General features: G+C 54.6%; 2 protein-coding genes across 2 annotated transcripts in view; both read left to right on the top strand.

Moving 5' to 3' along the window:
* RNF144A (ring finger protein 144A) overlaps positions 1–18,914 on the top strand; it is a 93,143-nt gene extending 74,229 nt beyond the window's left edge. The window contains exon 8 of the mRNA XM_034657306.1: positions 14,666–18,914. Coding sequence (XP_034513197.1) covers positions 14,666–14,797 — 132 coding nt within the window. The 3' untranslated portion in view covers positions 14,798–18,914. The remainder of the gene's footprint in view (positions 1–14,665) is intronic.
* On the top strand, positions 7–12,611 carry LOC117802067. The gene is made up of 2 exons (XM_034659956.1): positions 7–1,672; positions 7,513–12,611. The coding sequence occupies exon 2, from the start codon at positions 7,598–7,600 to the stop codon at positions 8,762–8,764; it is 1,167 nt and encodes a 388-aa protein (XP_034515847.1). The 5' UTR covers positions 7–1,672; positions 7,513–7,597; the 3' UTR covers positions 8,765–12,611.
* Positions 18,915–19,207: the final 293 nt, after the last annotated feature.

Here is a 19,207-nt window from a genome sequence, read left to right as displayed (position 1 = left end):
TCCCCCTCCCCCTCCCCCTCCTCCTCCTCAGGAGCACAGAACAGCTGAAGCATAATCCTCCCAGTTCTGGAGCTGAAAGTCTGGCATAGGGTGTCACGGGGCCACACCCCCTCTGAAACCTGTGGGGGACTCCGTGCCCTGTCTTCCAGCTTCTGCCGGTGGCTGTCAGTCCGTGGGGCTCCTCCGCTCACAGATGGGTCCCTGCTGCCCTTCGCCTTGGCAAGGGCATCTGTCCTCTGTGCTGCTCTGTGTCTGTGGCCAGATTTCCTTTCTGATAAGGACACCAGTCATATCGGACTAGGGCTCACCCTCATCACCTCCTTTTAACGTGATGACCTCCAAAAAGATCCCATTTCCAAATAAGGTCACATTCTGAAGTATTGGGGGTCAGGACTCCACCAGTAGCACGTCCGGGGTCGTGGTTCTACCCGTAACAGTCTCCACACCCTCACCCCGTGTAGTGACGGGAACTGTAGGGAGGCCACGTTCCTCCTTTGCTGCTTTTCCCCTTACGTCCGCGGGACGGATGTGCATCGGTCTGGGCGTGCTGCCCGCGCGGAGCCACCACGTGAGCGGAAGCTCCGTGGGCATCCACACGGACTCACTGGGAATCAGAGCAAGGGAGGACTCGGGGATCACGTTGTTCTGCTCTGGCCTTTTCTGTGTCGTGAATGAGGACCAGCGGAGGGAAGGTGCCTTTGCCCGGAGGTGGTGTTTGCGCATGACAGACCTCCTGAGATGCACGGGCTTCAGAGCCTCCCATGTACCTTGTTCACGACTCTGCCGCGCCAACAAGGCTGCACTTGTCATTAGTGGGAGCGGAAGTGCTGTCAGTGTCGTGGGGACACGGACACGGCTGCTGGAGCTCGAGCTGGAGCTCCTTCACGTGCGTCTCCACGCGGCTTGAACTTCCGAGCCCCAGGGTGGCTGGTGGCGAGCATGACACCCCAGGTGAGCGCCAGGGCAAGGTGGAAACCCTGTCACCCTTTCGACCCTGGCCTGGGTGGTCACACCTTCTCCCCTGTGCCTGTTTATTCAAGTGAGTGCACTGCATGTCCCTGGGGGGTCCTGGGCCGCACTGAGTTCTGGTAACAGGCATTGGCATCATCGAGAAATACGGGTGAGAAGTGCAGAAACCAGGACACAAGGGTCTGTGCCCCGCACTCTTGCTCAGTAAGGAGCCTGGAGCACCTTCCCGCCAGCTCCTTCTGGCTTCTGTGAGCAGCTCCGAGGCCCTGGAGCCCCTGGCTGCCCGGATCGCAGGGGTGCGGGGTGCAGGTTCTCGCAGGCTTCTGCTGCTCTGTGCGTGGTGCTCCCGGGACGTGCGGGCTGTAGGTAGAGCGGGAGGCTGCCCACGAGTGAGCGTTAGATTTGGGGAAAGTGGTAAAACGTGAGCGGACCAGCATCAAAAGGAAAGCGCAGGTCGTCGCGAGAAGTAGCTGAGCGTGGGAGGTATGAAGCGGGGACGCGGAGGCCTGTCGCTCGGGACTTGCGGGGGGACACGCTGTGCGGCGGCGGACGTCACTGGAGCAGACGGTCCTTCCTGGGCAGACCTGAAGGCCCAGCTGTTCCCAGCCTCAGTTCTGACGGTGAGGACCGGCCGCCCCCACAAGCTGTAGGAGACCCCCTCCAGAAGACACTTGTGCTCCCGTGGCTCGTCTTTCGGGGGCACATCGGCCTGGACCCTGACCCCGGCCTCCCTTCCCGCGACTCCTGCCTGTGGGTCAGATGGGGCTGTCGGTTCCCGTCCCCTTCAGATGGGCTTCTGCTTGGGGTCTGCTTCCCTGCTGGCTTGTTACCGATCCTGGGCCGGGTTATGTTTAGTGCAAAGCTGCTGCGGCAGAAATGCGGGTGTTACTGTCCCCCAACAGTTTGTGCGTGGAATGTCTGGTGAACGTCTGAGAAGCGCCCGGGGTAGGGGGCAGATCGATGCCCTGACACCCCAGGACGGCAGGTGGGAACCTGGTTCCAGGGCCCGGCAGGTGACTCCCTGCTCTGCATTCACCAGCCTTCGGGACTGTGGTTCTGCCAGGCCTCCCTCTCCCCGCCTCTGCCAGGCCCTGGTGTCCTCCCGGTCTTCATGGCTCTCTTTCCTCTGCTTGTCCCGGCTCGGTGCACGGAGATGGTGCCCCTTTGGCTATAGCCTGGTTCAAGGCAATGTACTCCGTGAACCCCCACCCCGCCTGTCACCAGACCCCCCTCCCTCTCACCCCCGGCTCTGCACGTTTCTTTCAACGTCAATCCCTTACTGCGACTCCCGCCTGTCTTCCCCTCTTGAGCATGTGTCTTACCTCTTAGGGAGTGAGAGACTGTTCTCCACAGCAGGGACTTGTTTTGCTCACCTTTGTGACCCTGCGGCCCTGGCCCCACACCTGAGCCAGGCACTTGCTCCAGGAAAAAACTTGGATGGAAGCAGGAGTGATCGGTTTGGCTCTCTTGTGACAGGTTCGCAGCCTCCCTCTGCAAAGCCAGCAGTCTCTGGAGGGACCTGTCCTTGCTCCCTCAGCTACTTTTCTCTTTGGGTGGTACAGGAAGGAAAGGGGCCTGTCTGGCTTGCCCCCGTTCTCCGGGAATCACATGGGAGCGGCTGGTGTCCAGGCTGTGCTCGCGGGGGGCAGGCTGGTGGCCGGGACAGGCCGTCGTCGGTTTGTGACCAGAGAACATACCGCTGGTGTAGTTGGAAGGTGATGTCCCTTGTCCCCTCTCCAGGGGACACAAAAAGCTCCTGCTTAGAAGAGAGGACTTTGGACCTGGAGCAGTTGTGTCTTGCCTGGAGCTCCTGCCCAGTGTCGGCGTCATCAGCTCCTTGGGGAAAGCCTTCTGTCTCTGCCGCCCGGGGCCTGGCCCAGCGCAGACCTCAACAGCGCTCCAGACATGGCCCTGAATTCAGTGACCCGTGGCTCCCCAGAGTTCCTGCTCCTTAGCTGTCCTGCTTTTAGATGCGAAGTTGGGTAAAATTGTTTCAAGAGACTTTTTTATTTGAGAATGGTAGAGTGCTTGCTCGTGATCCTTGTGGGCTGCTCTCAGTATTTTTGTGGGAGTAAAATTATTACACGCCACATACGTTTACCCAGAGCCCTGTCAGATGGGGTTTCCTCGCGGGGTGTCATGCCCTGAACAGAAACGATGGGTCTTTGTCACGTAAAGGTTTGACACAATTCCTTTTCGTCCCAAGTGATGTTGTTTTGTTGGCTGTTCGTAACAGAGTCTTGTGCTGAAACGGCGCTCTTGCACACGGGAAGGGCGGTCACAGGGTGGCTTGGAAGGCTCTGGCTGCAGGGGGTGGGGAGACGTCCTACTTATCACCAGCCGCGGAGTCCTAGATGTGAGCGCAACACGCTCACGGCCCTGCTCGTCCATCTGCCCCTTGCTCGTCGTTTGAAACACGGTTGCTGTGAACCTTTTGTCCTGATTCTAGTGCAGAGGTGAACGGTGCGTTTCCTCTGCCCTAGATAAATCTACGTCCTGAGGACGCCGGCACCTGACCCAGGAGGGTCTTTGCCACCCTGGCTGTTCTTTGCTTCCGAGCAGAGAATCCTCAGGCCCCCCTCGCAATGAAGGGAGAGCTCACTTTTAGCCAGAGAATGGCATTTAAGGTAGCCAGCGGATGGCTGGTCTCTGTATCCACACGTGTGGAGCTGAGCCACGAACGCCGGCGGGGGCCGGGCTCAAGGGTGGGAGTGCGTTCCACAGGCACCCCTGTCCCGGAAGCCTCGTGCAGGGAGCACAGAACTCAGTGAGATGGGCACAAGTCGTCTTGTACTTGACCAGGACACCAGTCCCTTCTGTCTTAAACAGATTTCAAGACTTGGCATCGCTTCTTGGCCACAGATTTTGCACTTGTGAAACAAGAACAGTGGAGTGGATTATAATGCAGGGGTCAAAGATTACTTACTATTTTGTGTTTATAGGGAGGTGGGACCAGCCCTCGTGACCCCAGTGATGGGGAGCCCTACTTGTGCGCTCCCGGCCCCTGCCGTGACCACATGGCCCCCTCGGCTCCCAGCTGCCACTAGCTGTCTCCATGTGGGTGTCAGAACATGTATGAGCAGAACTTAGATTTTCTCTTGAGATCCCTTCCTCCTCCATGTCCCCCTCGTTTCAGGACGTGTTGCTCAGACCAAAGGCCTGGGTGACCTGGACCCCCCCACTTCCTCCCGGGCTCACTTCCCTGAGGCCAGTGTGTCTCCTTTGTGTGCCCTGAACCCCATTCCCAGGCTCGCTCCCCTTCCTACTTCCCCAGAGGCAGCACCACTGCCTGGCACCCTAGGAGATGTGTTCGTTCGCCTGGCCATGGCCGGCCCTCCGCCCCGCAGAACTCGCAGCCCATCTTGCAGGCACCTTGTCGTCTNTGGGGGACACGCTGTGCGGCGGCGGACGTCGCTGGAGCAGACGGTCCTTCCTGGGCAGACCCTGAAGGCCCAGCTGTTCCCAGCCTCAGTTCTGACGGTGAGGACCAGCCGCCCCCACAAGCTGTAGGAGACCCCCTCCAGAAGACACTTGTGCTCCCGTGGCTCGTCTTTCGGGGGCACATCGGCCTGGACCCTGACCCCGGCCTCCCTTCCCGCGACTCCTGCCTGTGGGTCAGATGGGGCTGTCGGTTCCCGTCCCCTTCAGATGGGCTTCTGCTTGGGGTCTGCTTCCCTGCTGGCTTGTTACCGATCCTGGGCCGGGTTATGTTTAGTGCAAAGCTGCTGCGGCAGAAATGCGGGTGTTACTGTCCCCCAACAGTTTGTGCGTGGAATGTCTGGTGAACGTCTGAGAAGCGCCCGGGGTAGGGGGCAGATCGATGCCCTGACACCCCAGGACGGCAGGTGGGAACCTGGTTCCAGGGCCCGGCAGGTGACTCCCTGCTCTGCATTCACCAGCCTTCGGGACTGTGGTTCTGCCAGGCCTCCCTCTCCCCGCCTCTGCCAGGCCCTGGTGTCCTCCCGGTCTTCATGGCTCTCTTTCCTCTGCTTGTCCCGGCTCGGTGCACGGAGATGGTGCCCCTTTGGCTATAGCCTGGTTCAAGGCAATGTACTCCGTGAACCCCCACCCCGCCTGTCACCAGACCCCCCTCCCTCTCACCCCCGGCTCTGCACGTTTCTTTCAACGTCAATCCCTTACTGCGACTCCCGCCTGTCTTCCCCTCTTGAGCATGTGTCTTACCTCTTAGGGAGTGAGAGACTGTTCTCCACAGCAGGGACTTGTTTTGCTCACCTTTGTGACCCTGCGGCCCTGGCCCCACACCTGAGCCAGGCACTTGCTCCAGGAAAAAACTTGGATGGAAGCAGGAGTGATCGGTTTGGCTCTCTTGTGACAGGTTCGCAGCCTCCCTCTGCAAAGCCAGCAGTCTCTGGAGGGACCTGTCCTTGCTCCCTCAGCTACTTTTCTCTTTGGGTGGTACAGGAAGGAAAGGGGCCTGTCTGGCTTGCCCCCGTTCTCCGGGAATCACATGGGAGCGGCTGGTGTCCAGGCTGTGCTCGCGGGGGGCAGGCTGGTGGCCGGGACAGGCCGTCGTCGGTTTGTGACCAGAGAACATACCGCTGGTGTAGTTGGAAGGTGATGTCCCTTGTCCCCTCTCCAGGGGACACAAAAAGCTCCTGCTTAGAAGAGAGGACTTTGGACCTGGAGCAGTTGTGTCTTGCCTGGAGCTCCTGCCCAGTGTCGGCGTCATCAGCTCCTTGGGGAAAGCCTTCTGTCTCTGCCGCCCGGGGCCTGGCCCAGCGCAGACCTCANGGAGATGTGTTCGTTCGCCTGGCCATGGCCGGCCCTCCGCCCCGCGGAACTCGCGGCCCATCTTGCAGGCACCTTGTCGTCTGGGTCCCAGGAGCAGCCGCAGTGCGGAGGCCCAATGTGGGTGCCCCAGAACCCTCTGGAGCCCAGAAATGGGGAATGAGGAGAGGCCTGTCTAGAGGATGCAGGCAGCCCGTTGGGGGCACCCAGAACCAGTGCAGTGGGACCCGAGTCTCCTGGAGAGGGTTGCTGTGAGTCCAGGCGTCCGTCCCCGTGACGGCTGCGTCAGCCCTCCCTCCCTCTCCACTCCACTCAGGGCTTCCCTGACACTCAGCTCTTCCTGACTCTCCTACAATCCTGGGCTCGCTTCGAACTGCACATGTACCAAAATCCTACCATCCCGACACTCCTCCCTGGTGTCTTCCTTTGTTAGGGGCTGAATTAGGGCCCCCAGAATTCATGTCTAGCAGCCCGCAGCCCCAGAGCCTCAGAATGTGACTGTGTCCGGAAGCAGGGCCCGCAGAGAGGTGGGTAAGTTACAGCGGGGCTGTTGGGTGGGCCCTGATCCAGTATGACTGGTGTCCTTCTAAGAAGAGATTAGGACCCAGACAAGTGCAGAGGGACAGCCATGTGAGGATGCACCTTGGTCCCAGACTTCTTGCCCCTAAGGACCGTGGAAAGACAGCTGTCTGGTGTTTAGGCTGCATCTGTGGTGCTTGGTTCTGGCGGCCTGAGCCGATGAGTGCCTTCGAGATGGCCTTCTCTTCTGTACCCAGATGGTGGGAGGGCTTAATTCGGTTGCTTTCCTCAATCTGTGCTCCCTCCCTGGGAGGCAGTCACCCGCTTGAACATCTGTGTGCCGATGGTGCTGAAATCTGCCGGCTTCTCCCCGGATTTCGAGATTCATGTGCCCACTGCCTCATAGATATCTTCACGAGGGTGCCCCCGGGTTGCTCAAACTCAGAGCATCCAAATGGAACTCATCGTTCTTCTCTTATTACCAAGATGGCACGTCCGTCCCCTCAAGCCAAAACTGAGTGCAGGGTTCTTGGATCACCTCGAGTCTTGCAGATTTTGCTTTCTGAACATCCTTCTGATCTGAGCCTCTTCTCCATGTAGTCGTCCTTCCTCCCACCTGCCAGGCTTGCTGGGAGTTCTAGAAGGGGCTCCTGGCTCCGTCTTCCCTCCCGTGGACCCATCCTGCACAAAGCCCCTGGAACTCACCTGCCTCCTTGGATTCTCAACAAGATGAACGTGAAGCTTCTGAGTGGGGATCCTGCACTCCCTGTTTTGGCTCTGGTGGACTCCGCCCCGATGTCCTGTCTGCACGTGTCTGGTTATCTGGGTTCCCTCTACTCAACTAGACTGTCCTACAGCCGGTCTGAAATTCTCTCTTCCTGCCGGCTGGAGCGGCTGCCTCCCCGGGAAGCCTCCCTGAGCTTCCCAGCGTCTGTTTTCTGCATCTTGAATCTGTATTTGGGCAGTTTTCACCCCTTTGTCATGACTGGTGTCTGCCTGCCCTCCCGCCAGAACGCGTTCTTTCAGAGAACAGAGGCAGATCCTCATGGGTTCAGAGCAGCAGATATTCATCAAGCAGAGGAAAGAGGAGCTATTAGCAAAGGTGGGCAGGGGGGATCTGGGACCTGTCACCCAGTGGGCGCCGGTGTAGACTCGGCACGCTGTCGGCTCTCTTACCACATGGAACCCTCGCCTCAAGCGCAGACCTCAGCTGCGTGATAGTCAGTATTTAACTGCTGGCTCCCGGGCCCATCTGCAGTGTCGCAGTGTCGCNACATCGGCCTGGACCCTGACCCCGGCCTCCCTTCCCGCGACTCCTGCCTGTGGGTCAGATGGGGCTGTCGGTTCCCGTCCCCTTCAGATGGGCTTCTGCTTGGGGTCTGCTTCCCTGCTGGCTTGTTACCGATCCTGGGCCGGGTTATGTTTAGTGCAAAGCTGCTGCGGCAGAACTGCGGGTGTTACTGTCCCCCAACAGTTTGTGCGTGGAATGTCTGGTGAACGTCTGAGAAGCGCCCGGGGTAGGGGGCAGATCGATGCCCTGACACCCCAGGACGGCAGGTGGGAACCTGGTTCCAGGGCCCGGCAGGTGACTCCCTGCTCTGCATTCACCAGCCTTCGGGACTGTGGTTCTGCCAGGCCTCCCTCTCCCCGCCTCTGCCAGGCCCTGGTGTCCTCCCGGTCTTCATGGCTCTCTTTCCTCTGCTTGTCCCAGCTCGGTGCACGGAGATGGTGCCCCTTTGGCTATAGCCTGGTTCAAGGCAATGTACTCCGTGAACCCCCACCCCGCCTGTCACCAGACCCCCCTCCCTCTCACCCCCGGCTCTGCACGTTTCTTTCAACGTCAATCCCTTACTGCGACTCCCGCCTGTCTTCCCCTCTTGAGCATGTGTCTTACCTCTTAGGGAGTGAGAGACTGTTCTCCACAGCAGGGACTTGTTTTGCTCACCTTTGTGACCCTGCGGCCCTGGCCCCACACCTGAGCCAGGCACTTGCTCCAGGAAAAAACTTGGATGGAAGCAGGAGTGATCGGTTTGGCTCTCTTGTGACGGGTTCGCAGCCTCCCTCTGCAAAGCCAGCAGTCTCTGGAGGGACCTGTCCTTGCTCCCTCAGCTACTTTTCTCTTTGGGTGGTACAGGAAGGAAAGGGGCCTGTCTGGCTTGCCCCCGTTCTCCGGGAATCACATGGGAGCGGCTGGTGTCCAGGCTGTGCTCGCGGGGGGCAGGCTGGTGGCCGGGACAGGCCGTCGTCGGTTTGTGACCAGAGAACATACCGCTGGTGTAGTTTGAAGGTGATGTCCTTTGTCCCCTCTCCAGGGGACACAAAAAGCTCCTGCTTAGAAGAGAGGACTTTGGACCTGGAGCAGTTGTGTCTTGCCTGGAGCTCCTGCCCAGTGTCGGCGTCATCAGCTCCTTGGGGAAAGCCTTCTGTCTCTGCCGCCCGGGGCCTGGCCCAGCGCAGACCTCAGCAGTGCTCCAGACATGGCCCTGAATTCAGTGACCCGTGGCTCCCCAGAGTTCCTGCTCCTTAGCTGTCCTGCTTTTAGATGCGAAGTTGGGTAAAATTGTTTCAAGAGACTTTTTTATTTGAGAATGGTAGAGTGCTTGCTCGTGATTCTTGTGGGCTGCTCTCAGTATTTTTGTGGGAGTAAAATTATTACACGCCACATACGTTTACCCAGAGCCCTGTCAGATGGGGTTTCCTCGCGGGGTGTCATGCCCTGAACAGAAACGATGGGTCTTTGTCACGTAAAGGTTTGACACAATTCCTTTTCGTCCCAAGTGATGTTGTTTTGTTGGCTGTTCGTAACAGAGTCTTGTGCTGAAACGGCGCTCTTGCACACGGGAAGGGCGGTCACAGGGTGGCTTGGAAGGCTCTGGCTGCAGGGGGTGGAGAGACATCCTACTTATCACCAGCCGCGGAGTCCTAGATGTGAGCGCAACACGCTCGCGGCCCTGCTCGTCCATCTGCCCCTTGCTCGTCGTTTGACACACGGTTGCTGTGAACCTTTTGTCCTGATTCTAGTGCAGAGGTGAACGGTGCGTTTCCTCTGCCCTAGATAAATCTACGTCCTGAGGACGCCGGCACCTGACCCAGGAGGGTCTTTGCCACCCTGGCTGTTCTTTGCTTCCGAGCAGAGAATCCTCAGGCCCCCCTCGCAATGAAGGGAGAGCTCACTTTTAGCCAGAGAATGGCATTTAAGGTAGCCAGCGGATGGCTGGTCTCTGTATCCACACGTGTGGAGCTGAGCCACGAACGCCGGCGGGGGCCGGGCTCAAGGGTGGGAGTGCGTTCCACAGGCACCCCTGTCCCGGAAGCCTCGTGCAGGGAGCACAGAACTCAGTGAGATGGGCACAAGTCGTCTTGTACTTGACCAGGACACCAGTCCCTTCTGTCTTAAACAGATTTCAAGACTTGGCATCGCTTCTTGGCCACAGATTTTGCACTTGTGAAACAAGAACAGTGGAGTGGATTATAATGCAGGGGTCAAAGATTACTTACTATTTTGTGTTTATAGGGAGGTGGGACCAGCCCTCGTGACCCCAGTGATGGGGAGCCCTACTTGTGCGCTCCCGGCCCCTGCCGTGACCACATGGCCCCCTCGGCTCCCAGCTGCCACTAGCTGTCTCCATGTGGGTGTCAGAACATGTATGAGCAGAACTTAGATTTTCTCTTGAGATCCCTTCCTCCTCCATGTCCCCCTCGTTTCAGGACGTGTTGCTCAGACCAAAGGCCTGGGTGACCTGGACCCCCCCACTTCCTCCCGGGCTCACTTCCCTGAGGCCAGTGTGTCTCCTTTGTGTGCCCTGAACCCCATTCCCAGGCTCGCTCCCCTTCCTACTTCCCCAGAGGCAGCACCACTGCCTGGCACCCTAGGAGATGTGTTCGTTCGCCTGGCCATGGCCGGCCCTCCGCCCCGCAGAACTCGCGGCCCATCTTGCAGGCACCTTGTCGTCTGGGTCCCAGGAGCAGCCGCAGTGCGGAGGCCCAATGTGGGTGCCCCAGAACCCTCTGGAGCCCAGAAATGGGGAATGAGGAGAGGCCTGTCTAGAGGATGCAGGCAGCCCGTTGGGGGCACCCAGAACCAGTGCAGTGGGACCCGAGTCTCCTGGAGAGGGTTGCTGTGAGTCCAGGCGTCCGTCCCCGTGACGGCTGCGTCAGCCCTCCCTCCCTCTCCACTCCACTCAGGGCTTCCCTGACACTCAGCTCTTCCTGACTCTCCTACAATCCTGGGCTCGCTTCGAACTGCACATGTACCAAAATCCTACCATCCCGACACTCCTCCCTGGTGTCCTCCTTTGTTAGGGGCTGAATTAGGGCCCCCAGAATTCATGTCTAGCAGCCCGCAGCCCCAGAGCCTCAGAATGTGACTGTGTCCGGAAGCAGGGCCCGCAGAGAGGTGGGTAAGTTACAGCGGGGCTGTTGGGTGGGCCCTGATCCAGTATGACTGGTGTCCTTCTAAGAAGAGATTAGGACCCAGACAAGTGCAGAGGGACAGCCATGTGAGGATGCACCTTGGTCCCAGACTTCTTGCCCCTAAGGACCGTGGAAAGACAGCTGTCTGGTGTTTAGGCTGCATCTGTGGTGCTTGGTTCTGGCGGCCTGAGCCGATGAGTGCCTTCGAGATGGCCTTCTCTTCTGTACCCAGATGGTGGGAGGGCTTAATTCGGTTGCTTTCCTCAATCTGTGCTCCCTCCCTGGGAGGCAGTCACCCGCTTGAACATCTGTGTGCCGATGGTGCTGAAATCTGCCGGCTTCTCCCCGGATTTCGAGATTCATGTGCCCACTGCCTCATAGATATCTTCACGAGGGTGCCCCCGGGTTGCTCAAACTCAGAGCATCCAAATGGAACTCATCGTTCTTCTCTTATTACCAAGATGGCACGTCCGTCCCCTCAAGCCAAAACTGAGTGCAGGGTTCTTGGATCACCTCGAGTCTTGCAGATTTTGCTTTCTGAACATCCTTCTGATCTGAGCCTCTTCTCCATGTAGTCGTCCTTCCTCCCACCTGCCAGGCTTGCTGGGAGTTCTAGAAGGGGCTCCTGGCTCCGTCTTCCCTCCCGTGGACCCATCCTGCACAAAGCCCCTGGAACTCACCTGCCTCCTTGGATTCTCAACAAGATGAACGTGAAGCTTCTGAGTGGGGATCCTGCACTCCCTGTTTTGGCTCTGGTGGACTCCGCCCCGATGTCCTGTCTGCACGTGTCTGGTTATCTGGGTTCCCTCTACTCAACTAGACTGTCCTACAGCCGGTCTGAAATTCTCTCTTCCTGCCGGCTGGAGCGGCTGCCTCCCCGGGAAGCCTCCCTGAGCTTCCCAGCGTCTGTTTTCTGCATCTTGAATCTGTATTTGGGCAGTTTTCACCCCTTTGTCATGACTGGTGTCTGCCTGCCCTCCCGCCAGAACGCGTTCTTTCAGAGAACAGAGGCAGATCCTCATGGGTTCAGAGCAGCAGATATTCATCAAGCAGAGGAAAGAGGAGCTATTAGCAAAGGTGGGCAGGGGGGATCTGGGACCTGTCACCCAGTGGGCGCCGGTGTAGACTCGGCACGCTGTCGGCTCTCTTACCACATGGAACCCTCGCCTCAAGCGCAGACCTCAGCTGCGTGATAGTCAGTATTTAACTGCTGGCTCCCGGGCCCATCTGCAGTGTCGCAGTGTCGGCTGCTTCCTGTGGTATAAACACTCCCTTGGTGGCTCTTTCAAGCTCCTACCGTGATGTCACTGCAGGGGGAATTGGGAAGAGACATGTGAGCGGCTACAGCCCTCAGTCCCTCACCCGTCCCTGTTCCGGCCTCTGCCCCATTTAGCCTGTGCTTGGCAGTTGTCGATGCCGTGTGCAAATGCCAAGTGTCAGTGAATTAAGGACGTTCCTTGCATTCCCCTTACCGTATCTTTGATTTTGGCTTATTGTTCCCCAGCACTGGGGTAAGGGTTGTAGAACTCTCCGGAGGAGAGGATTCAGAACATACCAGATTCAAGGCAGCTGGTTGGTCTCCTAACCATCTATTACACATTTATTATGGGAGATGCAGTTGTCTGTGCGTGCTCAGTGAGCCTGTGCTCCATCCATTCAAGCTGCGATCTGAGTTTGTGAAGCTCAGCCTGAGGGGTCAGCCGGCCCTTGAAGTCTCAGAGATTGCCAGTTCAAACAGGGCTGCGCTATGCCATGATCGCCTTGGGAGCCTGGTCCTGCCGACCCATCCGTGTCTCCTGCAGCATATAATCCAGTGCTTGACACACATTTATAATGTGTGCACTGACTGGTTGTTTTTTGTTTTGTGATATTTGCTTCCTATCTCATTCTTTACCATCGGCTGCTTTCCTTCTGGCAATATCTGTGTCCTCCTGTCACCAGTCGGTAAGAGATTGGTAACCCTGCTTACAAAATGGCACGCNTGTTTTGTGATATTTGCTTCCTATCTCATTCTTTACCATTGGCTGCTTTCTTTCTGGCAATATCTGTGTCCTCCTGTCACCAGTCGGTAAGAGATTGGTAACCCTGCTTACAAAATGGCACGCAAAGTGAGAGGCAAGAGGGTGAAAATGAAGGTATGTTATTGGCCAAGAATGGGAGCATTTGGTCAGGGATTTTGGTATGTTTTTGACTGCAGAGACTCCCTGGCTGCTTTGAGACTGTGTGTTCCAAGTAGTTGAGATTGCAAGAGGGCCCTCAAAATAACCCCTTCCTGGCATTTTCATGTATTCCGAAGTACCGGTGTGCACGTGATTTTAACAAAGCCTGATCTGATTTCACATCCCGTAATTCCACCATCGACCTTACGTTCAGACAAGTGGACTTAGCCGACCGGGCGGGAAGCNCGAGGGCCCTCAAAATAACCCCTTCCTGGCATTTTCATGTATTCCGATTTCACATCCCGTAATTCCACCATCGACCTTACGTTCAGACAAGTGGACTTAGCCGACCGGGCGGGAAGCATGGACTCCTAGCCTTAGCAGTGTGATCTGTAAATGCAGTGTGGCCTGCGTGCGAATGTTTTTAGGTGGAAATCTAAGGGAAGGTATATTTTCTTTCACACATCTGGGAGTGCCGTAGCCTGGTATCACACTTCAGAGCTGATCATGGCCCTTAGAGAACTTGTACCTCATTTGTTTATTTTATATTTGAGAGAAATGGGACACAGAGAAGGGAACCCGCGAGTCTGGATTAGAACGGAGTGCTGCGCACGTTCTTGTATTTATCATTGTGAACACTAGATGGCGGTCTGACTCTGTGCTCAGATTGCAGTTTTGGGGGGGGCCTTCTGCCTGGGAGGTGTGCTGCCAGTGCAGGAGGCTGTCAAAGAGGAAACATCCCGCTTTTTTGACTAGCCGCACTGCCTGACCTCACTGGCAACATGTCTACATTTACTCACACCTAGGCGTAGGCATGTGTTATAAAACAAAGTCAAAAAATGTGAACACTCAGTTTTAAAAGCAGTCTTGGGGTTTAAACTCTGGAAATGACACAGGTCTGCTTCCTCCTTAATGGGTTGTGCCTGAGTCTCTCCCGTTCTCCCATCTGGAATGCGCTATCCTAGTCTTTCCCGTGCACTAACCACCTCCTCATCTTCGTGATCTCAGCCCTCCTTACTCTTAGCAAATGTCCGACCCTTGGTCTCCCTTTATACCTGGAACGTGATGGCAGTTCCTGTAAAACGTTTTGTCAGTTGGTTAAATCTTAGTCTCTTTCCAGAGAACCGGGTGACCATCCAGAATCCATGACCTGAGGCGTTTCTGTGTTTGTAATGCCTCGTACAGCGCCCGGCTCAGGGAGGCTTGTTGGCTAATTGGATGTATAAATGGATGGTGGTTTGGGTGCTTAGATAGAAGGAAGGGGGGAGGAAAGGGAAAGGAAGAAAAAAAATGAAAGAAAGGGCAGGGGGAGTGAAGGGAAGGGAGTATTGGTGGATGGGTGGATAAATGGACAGATGATGGATGGATGGGGGATAGAGTAGGTGATGGATGGGTGGATATATGGATAGATGAGGATGATGGGGGATGGATGATGTATGGATGGGTGGATGGGAGGATGGAAGGAAGATAAATGGATGAATGGGTAGATGAATGGATGGGAGGATGATAGGGGGATGGATGATATATGGATGATAGATGGGTGGATGGATGGATGGGAGGATGGATGGGAGGATGTTGGGGAATGGATGATATATGGATGGATGGATGGATAGATAGCTGGGTGGATGGATGAATGGATGCATGGGTAGATGAATAGTGGATGAGGGATGGGTAGATGATGGGTGTATGGATGGAGGATTGATGGATGAATGGATAGATGGGTGGCTGGGCAGGCGCCTAAATGGATGATGGATGGGGAGAGGATGGGTGGGTGGGTGGTTGTGTGGTTTATACTTCAGCTATGGAACCTGCAGACTAGCCACCTCACCCTCTGCTCCTGTGTTTCCTTCTTGCAGGTCGTTGGCATTTTTGCTGGATTTGGGCTCCTGCTGTTGGTGGCCTCGCCTTTCCTGCTCTTGGCCACTCCGTTTGTACTTTGCTGCAAGTGCAAGTGTGGTAACGGTGATGACGACCCGTTACCCCCCTAGAGGCGGGCGGGACGCTGGAGCAGGACCCCTGCCTCTGGGAAGCGTGGCTCTCCCCCACCCCACCCTGCCGTCCCCTCCCACTAAACATCTTTCTTGCCTTATGTGCCCCATTGAGCTTCACAGTGTCACGCCGGACGCCGTGATTTCAGGGACTGGTGTCGGAACGCTTGCCGAGGCCCTGGGTGCAGTGACCTGGGCGTGGGGAAGGCAGGCTGGCGTGGGCAGGGCACGTCGCCGCGGTCCACCTCTGCCGACTTGACAAGGGAGGTGCTGCACGGAGCGCGCCGGGCGGTTTTCTCCCAGTGGGGATAGACTAGGAGTGTCTGGTGGTTGCTTAAGAGACCCTCTCGTGTGGAATGTTGCCCGTCTCCTCCTTGGCCTCAAGGTGGCACCACATTGCTGAGAGAAGAAGTCTTTTGAGGATTACAACTCACTTCAGACAGAATCCGATAATTCTGACTTGAGAAAAGCACTCTGTGTATGACAACTGTTTTTATTACTAATGGCATTTAGTAAAATCCTTTCTAGAAGGTGTTTTTTTTTTTTCTCCAATTGAGTAGTGAAAAATCAACAAGGTGCACCTACACCATCCTATGCCTTTCTTGAAATGTGCATTTTAGGAAGATACCGTTAAATGACTCTCCTGGCTCGGCCACTTTTCAGGAGATTTAGAAAGCCTTACGCGCGCTTTGTGTTTTTCTTGAAACTTGTAACGACGTCGTGAGCACTATAAGCCGTGTACTGTTACAAACGTGGGTTCCTATGTTGTTGCATTTCTTTGAAAATACTAATGTATTTAAAAGAGTATCTTCATCGTTAGATTTTCCTCTTTCTTCCCTTCCTCTGTTTTGGGGCTTCTCTCTTCTCATCCAGGTATGAGCAAATATTTTTTAATGTCTTTGGAAACCAAATGCTTTACTCGGGAATCATTCTGCTGGGAGTCACTGTGGTTCGGCTGCTCGCCCCTGCCTCCTCGTGGAGACAGCGAGAAGAGAACAGTGCTATTGGTCTTCACCAGCGGGGCTTCCTGGCAGGACTGGAGGGCTCCCGGGGACTGGGAGAGAAGCTTCCCAATTTTCAGTGTTTGAAGTGACTAAGTTATTTTGGAGAAATCTGTGTCTTACACAGTTCCAAGTCCTGTCGCTAACCATTTTGCCCCGCGGGAAAAAACCTCCCATTTCACTTCGTTATTTCGATTAGGGGATCTTACCATTCAGCCTTTCCCGGGCTGTGGGTGACTGTTACCGCGGCAGCAGAATGCACGGATCGGTAAGACACATGTGGTTCCATCGGTTGACTTTAAAAAGTGGACAAAGCATGTTCTTTACAGAGAGTTGGCTTGAATAGGACTTTTAAAGCCACCTGTGCTTTTAAGGAGCAAGCTGATGGCATTGAACTTGGGACTTTGAAACATAATAGAAAGGCAAATGTCGTAGATTTATTATAGTGGCTCTTTTTAAAACTTACTACACATTCCACAAAGGAGTGAAATGGAAACAAAATCAGACTTGTTTGCTTGTTGCAAGCATATTTGTAAAATGTGGTGGTTTTTTTGTACGTTTGACTTCTACATTTGTGTGTTGGCCGTGGGTCCTTGTTTGCTTGCCTGTGTAGAAACTTCTTCCTTGTTTCCTAACGTTTGATAGGTCAGAAGAAACAGTATCCGCTCGCTCACCATCTGTAGTATTTATTATCTTTATGAACCTGAAGCCATTAGGAAGCTAGTCAAAGTCACATTCAGAACGTTCTCCTTACGACCACGGTTCAGTTTTTAATTCAGTAATGAAACAAGAGCACTCCTAAGATCATCTTTTCAGTGGAGCCTGGGCAGTGAGTCTCCGTAGCTCGAATTGTTGCAACAGGTTCTGGTGGTAGATGGCTTTCTGGAGAGGGTGACGTTCCAGGCAGGAGTCCTAGGATCCAGTTGGTGGCCCAGCCAGACCCTTTAAAATGCCTGTCAACGACAGCAGCAGGCTCGAGGCCCAGTTCCCAGAGTCCACGGGGCAGGCCTCACCCCGTCCTGGTCCACCTTTGCTGTGCGAGCTGTTTCCCATTGCGTGTTGTACAAGTCCGCACAGTAGTCGTACCCCTTTCCTTTGGGGTGGAACCAGAGCCTTCGGGAGGGGTGCATTCTTTGGGCTCAAGCTCAGATGTCTTTATTCCTGGCAGATTTGGGCTGTTCGTCTAGCCTGGAGAAATCCATAAGCAAATCACGCATATCCACAGCCTCAGCCATCCTTGTGCCTTCACCTCTGACACGTTTCACAAGCGCGTGTTTCGACCCAGGTAGGGACCAAAGAGATTCTGGGGCCGGCCACAGCCAAAGTCGCACCTGCTTGCTCTGAGTCTTTGCACCAAGCATGCCTCTGTTTGCTTGGTTTGATTTCATAGTGACATACCTAAACTCGTCCGTTCCTTAGGAAGATACCAGCAGGATTGCATTGAGGTCTTACCTAAATTTGCATTTCCCCCACTGATTCCTTTGATTTCAGTAGGGAATGCCATTCCCATCATTCATGGGGATGTAGTATTAAGCACGCATGATGTAAAATGTAAGCAGAACGTGGGAAGATGGCCCGCGTCTTGGATTTTAACCTTGCCATCACTCCCGGGTGAGACTGGGGGGTTCTACGTTTGGTAGGGGGACTGTTGTATGGCAGAGCTTGTCTTAATTGAAAATCACATTCACCTTCATGGATGGTTTTCATTGCTGATGTTCTGGAAGCACATGTATGTTTATTTCTTTGGAGGCCTTGAAATCCTGGAGGGGAGGGAAGAAGACCCTTAGACCATGGCTGACTTGACTGGTGTCTGATGGGAATGGTGCCGGAAGCCGCGGCTGACCTTCCATCATCTGTGTCCCTCTGACCCCGTCGTGCCGTTTTACTGGACGTGCCTGGTCTCTGGGTCTGACTCTGTCATGTACCGTGCAGCCCGGCCCTTGGGCTTTGAGACTCACTGGACGCCATTGCCCCCCGAGGAGAGGTGCCGCAGATGTTCACGTAGCAGAGACTGACTCGGGATCTGAGCATAGTCAGATCCTTCGATTGCATGAGCCGCTGGCGGTCCAGATCCGTTCTTTCTCACCCCCCAGGAGTAGCCGGAGACTGGGGAACCAGCATGTAGCACCCTTTCAAAGGGGAACACATTCTCTTTACAGCATACGATTCCATAAAACCAGTGTAGGAACCAGGCTGCTTCCTGATAAGAATGCGGGGCCCACGGGGAAAGGGATTCTCAGCTACACAAAACTTACTCCAAGATGGGTCTGTCTTTTTCATCTATATTGCAGAGTTAAAAGTTATTTAACAGATTTGAAGAGGACATTTTCCCTTGGTAGTCTTTAAAAATTAGGGGATCGGAAAGAACCAGGGTGGGCTTTTTGTATATTTCTCAGATTCTCATTTATTAATAAATACCCCTGTATATAAATATAAATATATATATATATAAATCACAGTGAAATCATCAAGGGAAAACATTTTGCATGTATAAAGCTTCATGAAGGTCTCTTTAAAAAATACCAAAGCTTGTTTATTCCTTCTAACCAACCCAAGCCCTTATGAAAATACGCGAAGCGAAGCGATTATGACTGGTGTTGCCAAAAATGCCACATGGAACAAAGGGCCTGCACTCAAACATAGTTGCTAACGCGTCAGAACCAGGAGGGCATGCTGTTCTTCCTTTGGTTTGTGTAATCCTGTCTTCCACACTTCTGGGAGCCTTCGGTGGGGGGTAGGTGCGTGCCACACACCTGACCTTTCCTTCATTCTTCGCTCACTTTACCATGGTGTATTTTAATCTTGTATAAACATGCATGAGTGGGACACACATGTATACAGTACGTATTTGACAAGCGGTGGTAAAAACAAAAGTTTGGTTTGTGTTTTTTGAAATGTCAGTCCACTTTGTGCCACTAACACTGTGATGTATAAAAGAGCTGTTTGAATGCCTTTTAATGTTGTGTTTTGTACTTTGGAATCACATGGAAAAGTTTGATTTGTAATTTCAATACATATTTTAAATGTATTGTGTCTTACGTAGTTTGTCCCCCCTTTAGAAGGGATTTCTTTTTAAAAGAGATTTTGGCTGGAATACAGGTTACTTTTGTAAATCCTGTCTGGCTCCATCTTTTGTACGTTCTTCGTTGATGCCTGGCCTGGAGATTGAAAATAAGATGGTTGGCGGGGGAGGGGGAGGAAGGCTCTTCCACTACTGGGAATAGCGCTTTTCTGCTCTGAGCTGTTCTCTGTTGGGAGTGTTCTCAACTCTCAGTACCACAGGGATCTGAGTGGCTGGGTAAGTGGCCACGCACCCTCCTCTCTTCCTTATGGTGCCAGCCCAGTAACATGGCGTCAGAAAGCATGTCTACGGTGGCTGCCTTCCTGCCTGAGACAAGTACTTACGATC

Source organism: Ailuropoda melanoleuca, chromosome 4, assembly GCF_002007445.2.
Source record: "Ailuropoda melanoleuca isolate Jingjing chromosome 4, ASM200744v2, whole genome shotgun sequence".
In the NCBI taxonomy this organism is placed as follows: Eukaryota; Metazoa; Chordata; class Mammalia; order Carnivora; family Ursidae; genus Ailuropoda; species Ailuropoda melanoleuca.
Note: the sequence above shows the minus strand (reverse complement) of the source record. Positions and strands in the feature narration are given on the sequence as shown.